Genomic DNA, 9,108 nt, shown 5'->3' on the forward strand with positions numbered 1-9,108 from the left:
AAAACTCGGCCCTCCAGAAAGTGGAGAGCAATACTTATGCAGTTCTACTACGCAATATATTTTTAAAAAAAGCTGCGTTAGACAGGATTACCTACACATACTGACCAGCTCAAATAGACAGAAGCTTGCTACATGGCAGATCAATCCGAAACTCATCTCTCGGCATGTCCAATATACTTTTTCAGTTAATATCCATTATTGCCCTTTAAAAAAAAAACGTTTTTATTTTATTTATTATTTTAGAGTTTTAGTTGGGATCCTTTGCTCTGGACAAGTTCATTTCCAGGCATAATATTAAACGTATTTTGATAGTTCCCAAAATAAATATTTTCCCTTGTAAAATTCCCTTAAATGTACACATATTTGCCATGAGGCTGAGATACATTTTGTAGTTTTGAAGTTAATATTCTGTAATTCTAAACATTTAATTCATGGCTATTGATGTTTTCATATGCTATATGGGGGGACCAATCCCCCCCAAAATAAATAAATAAAAATTACATTTTTTGAGGGGAGCAAGGTGTATGCTACGCAAGTGACACTGGCATCTCTGAGAGGAACTACATTAACCATTATGCGAATCAATTTCTATTTGTCACATGCTTCGTAAACAACAGGTGTAGACCAGTGGAGGCTGGTGGTAGGAGCTATAAGAGGAAAGGCTCATTGTAATGGCTGGAATGGAACGGTGTCAATCATATGAGAACCACATGATTGACTCCATTCTTTTTATACCATTCCAGCCATTACAATGAGCCCGTCCTCCTATAGCTCCTCCCACCAGCCTCCACTGGTGTAGACTAACACTGAAATGCTTACTCGTTTAGAACAAGCCCCTTAAGTTGATTGTCATTGTTTGTTGAGTGGCTTTTATCAAAAACTAACAGTGAGAATGGTAGTCACAACAGGATGTAGCATAACACTAACTGAGGTTAGCGTAACAGACTGGGGTTAGAATAACAGACCATGTAGCTTACTATATTAATGTACTGATGACATTAGAATATACTATTACATAAAACAGGCATGCAAACAAGCAAATAATGTACTTATGTACCTGCTCAAACACATAAACACATGCATGCATGGGCACACACACACACACACACACACACACACACACACACTGTAGTATAGTCCTGGGTAACTGTTTGTTGGCATTTGTACAGGTAAATACAGCTTATGACCAATAATCCTATCACAAGTAGAGATACTCATGGATCAAAAACGTTTTTTCTACCGGCCAAACCCTCCCCTAACCTGAACGACGCTGGGACAAATGTGCACCACCCCATGGGTCTCCCGGTCACGGCCAGCTACAACAGAGCCTGGACTCAAACCCAGAATCTCTAGTGGCACAGCTAGCACTGCGATGCAGTGTCTTAGACCACTGTGCCACTCGGGAGGCCCCAACACAAAATGTTTTTAATTCCAGTAAGACACACCAAGGAACACCACAACCTGTCTGTATTGAATCTAACCTCCACAGACTGAAGCACACTGAATAGGCTTTATACTGATGTACACTGTCTGGAACCATATGCATCTTCTTTGAATATGCCTTAAGTATGACATAAACTGTTCAAGCACCCTGTACAGTAGAATAAGAGAGTATACACTATTACGGTAATACAAAGATAAAATAGGCTGATGCACATAGCAAAATAATAGTTGTGATACCCCTTCAACAGCAATTAATGTGCCTCTGTTTAACTGAACACTAACATCCCTGACAGACCAAATGTTAAAATAGAAAAGCCACTGAAAGTTAGGATGTATTTGAATGCCCTTGTTCTCTCCCAATAGTGCCCGTGGTCCCATGCAGTCTCACAGCCAGGTCAGAGTCCGGCTACTCACCTCCTGAGCAACGATGCTGGAGATGCGGACAGCCCTCTTCACTCGTGTGTTCCGGCGCTCGTTGCTAGCCACTGGCCCCCCGTCCTGGGATATACTGCCCCTTCCACTGAGGGACATGGTGGATCTGCCCTCCTCTGCCCGCTCTTTCCTCCACACAGCTGCTTGTTATCCTCCCAGACTCATCTCCCCAATCTCACAACCCCGTGCCCTCCCCTGGGTGAGCTCACACTCACAGGCTATGTGCTTCTCTGTGCTGTGAATCCACACAGGGCTGTTTAGGGTTCCGTCAATCTGAGTCCAAAGAGAGATAAACAAAGTGAATGGTCCATCTGTGTTATTTGTCCTGTCATCAACTTCACTTTAGGTCTTGAACCAAAGTCCCCTTTTTTTCTCCTGCTAATGTTCCTTGTCTTAATGATCTGACACGTCCCCAGGAGAAGAGGTACTCCGGTGCGGTTCCACCTAATAAGAATTGTTGTCACTTCATCATCTTCATGGTCTTCTCCCATTCTCTTTTCACTCTACCGCCTCCTATTCTCCCTTGTTCAGTATGAGTATCAATTATGTCATGTTCAGAGACAGAGAGCTCTCCCTCTTTCTTTCTCTCCCTCGCTCTCCCTTGCTCTCCCTTGCTCTCCCTTTCTCTCTCACTCTCGGAGTAGAGTCTTCGCTCTACTTTTTAGTTGCTTCGCTGTATCTGTGAGGTGTCCACTCGCCCTTCCCTCCATCTCTCTCCCCAACCTCTTGTCTTTTTCTCTCCCTCTCCCTCTCTCTCTTTCCCCTCCTATTTTTCTCGCCTCTGTAAAAGCGCTGTACCACTCAGGATCAGCTGTAATTGCAGCTGGCTCTGTCTCCTCCTCCTCCTCCCCTCTCCTAATTTCCACCTCTTCAGTCCATCACCAGGCCAGCTGCAGGACTTGATTGATTTCCCCTTTCCCCAAATAAACACCCACAGACTTCCATAAACCTTCTCCCCCCCCCCCCCCCCCCCCCACCCCCCGTCTCTCCTTCTTTCCCTCCATCTCCCCCTTAGTCACACCAGCTACATATTGCATTACATTTGTTAATGCGCTTAAAATAAATGAATGTAAACAGTGTTAGGGTTTTAAAATTGAAGATATTTTGCATCGCCTTGTGGTTGAACCACAGCAGTGATACTTCTGCCTCTGATACCTAGTAGCTAGCTTTCCACTGCACTGGCCCATTAACCCTCCAGCTGCTAACATGTGGTTAACAGTCTCTAAGCTGATTTGCATAGGATGTTGTATGTTAAATATTATAAAATATTTTTGCCTCAGAGACACCAGAGACTGTAGACTGGAGATTGGTTCACCTTCTCAACAGTATCTAAACCAATATTATTTGCAACATCTTGGCTAACTTAGGCATGACCTTGAGCACACATAGTTACTCTACCAATCTAATCTTTTAGCTAGCTTTTCACTGCACTGGCCCATTAACCCTCCAGCTGCTAACATGTGGTTAACAGTCTCTAAGCTGATTTGCATAGGATGTTGTATGTTATATAAAATCTTTTATTGATGCTGACAAAACCGAACCTTTCCTTTACATACCACTGAAGGCATCCGCATGCTTCCCAGCCGAAACAGTTTGGTAGAGTTCGTGCATATGTTATGATTACATTTTGTGAAGTTTTCGTGAGTTTTGGACTTTGGGGTGTTTTTTTTGGCTGTTCGGGCAACCAAAAAAAAATCTGGAGGCAGGCCGAAGTTCGGAGCCGAAATCTACACCCCGTCGGTGATTGGTCAACAGTAGAGATTTTTCAATCAAGTCTTTGTTGTGATTCAATGAGAGATTACTTGTTTTCATGCACATTTTCTCCTTGAAAAATACTGCACCAAACATCTTGGATGTAATATTGTGCGACAAAGATCTCTTTGGCAAAAATGTCAAAATAAATGACAGATTTCTTTAGTTATCGTAGATTAAATCAGAGTATTTTGAGGAAGTGTATACTGGCTACTGTGTCTCAAAATGGACAAACAGTAATATTGTCACTTTTTCTGGCGAAGGTCTTCAAGCGAAGGTCTTTTAAGGGAGTACACAGCACATTCGTTCCGTTCGGCTAGCCGAGTTTGGCGAGGCGCCAGCTGAACTGAAGCATGCTGACGCCTTAAGTCTTCCTCCTTGGGCTGAGAGACTGGGATAGGGAGAGATTGAATATGTCCGTAAACACTCCAGACAGCTGTTATTCCATGAATATATATAATATATATATATATATATATATATATATATATATATATATATATATATAATCAACAAATAGATAATCAATCAACATCACTTTGCAGCATCTTTTCTCTCCAATTCGCATAGATTTTCTGACTCACTTGTGTTAAAAACAGCAGTTTGCCAAAGTATTGAGATGGCAATCAGTCTATGGGACATTTATTTAAGATTAATCTCAGCTGGAAAGTATAGTGCTGGGATTAAACAATCAATCCAGTTGATAAAGTGAAAGAAGATCCAGTGGGTGTGTAAGGTGAGCCCATGCTTCATTACATTCCCATACCATGTGTGACCTTCCATAAACCAGGAGCTCACCTTGCATCAGCGTCACCACCCGTCAATCCAGCCTCTACTGTCTTCCAGATAGTGTGACTGGGAGCTTTGTTATTTATGACCTTGCCCAGGGGAGTGAAACCCTCTTTATTTTTCAAGTATTGTGGTGGCAGCATCATGTTACCGGCAGGGACTGGGGAGTTTGTCATGATGAAAATCAATATGAAATTACCAAACCCCATTAAAAGTTAGAGGAAACCCTGCTTCAGTCTTCTGAATACCTAACCCTGGGATACAGTTTTATTTTCAAGCTGTGCAATTACACAAATGTTAATGCCAAAGACACACCAGAATGGTTTTCCAATAGGTGTTGAGTGTTCCTGAATGGTCCAGTCTCAATCCTAAATGAAAATCAAGAGACAAGGTTTGAATTTGGCTTTCCATCAGTGACTCCCAACCAAATTCGCTGAGCTCGAGCAATTTTGATAAAAACAATGGGTATATGTTGCCCTAAGAGTTGGCCAAGTTGGTAGAATCTCATTCAAAATGATACCCAGCTGTAATGGCTGCCTATGGTGCTTCCACCAAGTTTTTACTCTGGGGTGTGAATACATACACAATCAATGAATTCATTTGGAAAAAGTTCTATAACTTTTCTTTCGCTCTGATAATGTGGATTAGGTTGTGTACATCGGTAAGAAAAAAATATAATTTAATAAATGTTGAAATAAAATTTGAAGGCAGCAAAATCTGAAGACTGCGAGGGGTGGGTAGACTTTCACTAGACACTGCCACAAGAGGCAGCTGAGCTGGACGGCTCATAATAATGGCTGGAATGGAGTAAATGGAATGGTATGAAACACATGGAAAGGTTTGGGCTGAGCCTCCCATTCAAAGGCAAAGCTTTTGAGAGAATGGTTTAAACTACTATGCCAGTATTTCAACAGTGGTGTAAGCTCTAAATTTACTCGGTCTTAAAACAATTACCCAACTTTTACTCATAAGTATTGGACATTTGAACTAGTGGTCAACTATTGTGCTGAGTTACCAAAAATGAGTAGTACTGTCAGGAAATTGAAATGAAACAAAATATACAACAAAATGCTCATGATTAAACCAACTATTGTCTATGTATCACAATAAAAGCCCACAAAAGACGCACACATCACATAGCTGAACTTTTTGCCAGATCAGAACTTTACTTTCACAGAGACAAAGAATACTGTGAGATAAGATAAGCTGTATCCTACATGCTAAATGTGTTACAGTAAAATATCAGATGTTCAGCAGTGAGTCTGCAGTACACAATACTCTGAATTCTGCTTCTGCTTGCTAAAACGAACTATTACCTGAGTGACTCACTTGAGTAGATACATAATCTAACATGATCAAATTGACCTGGGTTTAGAAATAAAATGTGTGTGGGGAGATATTTTCCATAAAAAAGAAAGCCGTTATCTATGTGGGCTGTCTGGGTGGGTGTTTTCCCTCTAGCAGGGTTTGTTTGTAAAGCCTATGGGTCGTCGCATGGATGATATAACTGTCTACACATTCTGATTTTGTGTATGTGGGTGGTGAGTATAGGGCTTATACTGATGTGTCATTTGATGCTTGATAGGGCTTGTAAAAACAAAGGAGTTTCCCATAAGTATGTAAGAGTCTGCATGTTTGACACAGTCCATAAAAAGAACCCAAGTTATTGCAATGGAAAGAATGACACATTTCCCTCCAATTCTTTTTTCAACAGCAATAGGCATCCAGCTGCTATGCAATGGCTCAGTGCACAGAAATAACAGTTCACTTGCATCTCAGCAGGGTATATTCCTCTCCTTGATGGCAATTCTCCTCTAGGATATGCTTTATAAGGGACACCCTGGAGTTACAACCATCTACAATCTCATCTCAGGTTCTAGGGTTTTTCTGCATCAGCTATATCTGCAGAGTTAACAATGTCACTGAAACACACACTCAGTCCCTCCAGCTCAGTGGGCATACTGTGTGTGAAGGTGACCCATTGTTCTATAACTTCACAGGCACAAGGAGTTTTCCCAGAAGGGCCATTATCTATCTCTTATCTTGTGCTCAGGCTTGTAGCTAAGGGAACAACAGTCCACATGACAGAGTGAGTGGTGGTGGTGGTGGCCAAATAGTTACTTTTATGATGACTTCTGAATCTATGTTGCCGTTGTGATTCTCTGCAAGGATTTCCTCAATCAGATACATTCCTGTGTGTGTATATATAAATACATACAATATTTATAAGCCATGCATGTATGACATTATAGTAAATACATGTTACAGCTTCTCTATTGTTCAGAGAAAGCCAAGGCTCTAGGGACAGACCAAGCTAAGGCTAGGCAGCATCACAGAGGGTGTCATAACAGTGGCAGCTGTTTACAATAGGCATGTGAGGTATTCTATTCAGTGGTTTTCTGGCTGTTTAAAGGTAATCTCAATAAAAGTGTTTTATTTTTATCTGGCTTATGCGGAAGTGGCAAAATGACATGCTACTTTATATTAAAGGTCTTTATGTACATTATGTATATTACCTTTTTGGCCTTCGTCCAGGACAGTGAAGCATTGAGCTTCCATTTGTAGCTTTTAATTAAACCCCAGAATAGCAGAGGCAATCACTTCAGATGAATTTTCCATAACAACAACATCATTATTGTCTGTGACTCAATCTTCCTGTCAACACTGCACACATGTCAGGCACAGAACATACGATGTTGTAGGATACTGTACTGTGCATAACATTCAAAATGGGATTTTCTCAGAATACACCTACAGTACTGAGGTGGCATTAAAAGATAATTTATGTAATGTAAATAAACTGAGGTGTTGTTGTTTGGTACAGTACTACCTATGCTATGTATTATTTGTTGATAGTATAAAGCCATTCAATGACCCGTCCCAGGAAACCAATGATGTTATCAAAATGCTCCAAAGGAGAATTAACTACATGTGTACCCTCCATCCACTACCTGCATTCATATACATCTGACCATTTGCCCTAAGTAAAATATTCCATCCTTGGGGGGCACTGGAAGAGAAGGCAAGGTTGTCTGTTACTGTACATGACATAGTACCCCAAAACACCTCCCACACACAAACAAGCCAATCAGCTTTTTTGATATTATTTTGATTATTGCATTGAGTTTTCATCAAGCAAAGCAAATATTTGCATCGTTATGGTGTCTCTTAACCAGTAAATCTATCCCCATCCGCAGTAACACACCAGAGAATTGCTGTGCACTGTAAAGGTTGTAAATAAATACTATGCATGCATACACCAGATGTCCCTAGACCTATTTAAGCTTTGTAGTAGTAAACAAGCCTTCAGCACACAGATTGATTTGTCTGCTCTGGCCCTTCCTGCAGTACAGTATTACTTATCTGTATGACACTGGACTGTCTCACTGACTTGTAACTCCAGCCACGCTGTTCTGTTCTGCCTCACTGGGATAATAAGCCCCACTGAATATATATGGGAGAGGAGGGCTTGGTTAGCAAATTATGCTAACAATTCATTGAGTACCGCCTGCATAGGTAAGCTAGATCTATCTCACTGTCGATGTAATGGAAGCACTGTTATAGTAAGTGAAACTATGAGGCAATAGGGAGGGATTCCCTGTGTTTTTGAGTCTATGCAACAGTGTCACCGGCATAGTTTTACTGGTCGTGTTTAACTGCCTATAATAGATGTACTATATTTTGAGACTAAGTGTATTCTACTCCAGTCAACACTGTGCTTGTGTCTTTTATATAGTACAGTAAAACATATGATTAATGAGCGTGAGGTAAATGTGAACTACTGTCCTGCTAAAGCCCTGCTCAACATCTCTGAAAACCTGGAGGTTTCCATTTTAGTTTGCTAAGTCCTTTTCTAAGTTTCTTCAACCGTAGAGGAGTTCTGTACTTAAGACTTACTGAAGTTGGCAGAACAATCAGTGAACACCAGACAGATAGGTGACTCACAGTAACTCTGAATGGAGTGCTGTGCACGCCTGCAAGTCACATTATGTTGGTTTCCAAAGTGTAATTCCTATTGAAATCCAGCCAGAGTTAGGATATTCAGCAGTTGGAATTTTTAATCGTCCACAGCCTGCATTCAGAATGACTATCAGGGTTAGGAAAGTTGATAAGAAGACTACCTAAACCATTCAAACTGGAACAACCATTTTTGTAGCAGGTGCAATAAAGCTAACTTACTGATTGGATTAGTTTAGAAAAATGTATGTTATGTATCTTTGTGTAGCATAAGATTATTCAATCAATCAATGTACCTGCAAAAACACAGATATTAAAAACAATCCTAAAAAATCTACCTGCAGTAAAGCATGCTGAGTTTTGATGGGACTGTTTTACTCTCCACAGTGTAAAACAATAACTCTGATTATTAACACCAACACTGGGGGTTCTTATACACCACTGAGTGTTAATTGTACTCTTACAGAGTGAATTTAACTGGTAATCTAGTGGTTAGAGCATTGGGCCAGTAACTGAAAGGTTGCTGTATCAAATCTCCGAGCTGACAGGGTAAAACTCTGTTGTTCTGCCCCTGAGCAAGGCAGTTAACCCACTGTTCCCCGGGCGCCGAAGACGTGGATGTCGAATAAGGCAGCCACCCGCACCTCTCTGATTCAAAGGGGTTGGGTTAAATGTGGAAGACACATTTCAGTTGAAGGCATTCAGTTGTACAACTGACTAGGTATCCACCTTTCC

At 41.0% G+C, this 9,108-nt stretch overlaps 1 protein-coding gene across 1 annotated transcript in view; it reads right to left on the bottom strand.

Annotated features, from left to right (window-relative positions):
• LOC110508666 (potassium voltage-gated channel subfamily H member 2) overlaps window positions 1–2,622 on the bottom strand; it is a 32,853-nt gene extending 30,231 nt beyond the window's left edge. Inside the window, exon 1 of the mRNA XM_021589368.2 lies at window positions 1,858–2,622. Within this exon, the coding sequence (XP_021445043.2) occupies window positions 1,858–1,974 (117 nt within the window). The 5' untranslated portion in view covers window positions 1,975–2,622. The remainder of the gene's footprint in view (window positions 1–1,857) is intronic.
• Between the last annotated feature and the right edge of the window lie 6,486 nt (window positions 2,623–9,108).

The sequence above is a fragment of the Oncorhynchus mykiss genome, chromosome 28 (genome assembly GCF_013265735.2).
Source record: "Oncorhynchus mykiss isolate Arlee chromosome 28, USDA_OmykA_1.1, whole genome shotgun sequence".
Lineage (NCBI taxonomy): Eukaryota > Metazoa > Chordata > Actinopteri > Salmoniformes > Salmonidae > Oncorhynchus > Oncorhynchus mykiss.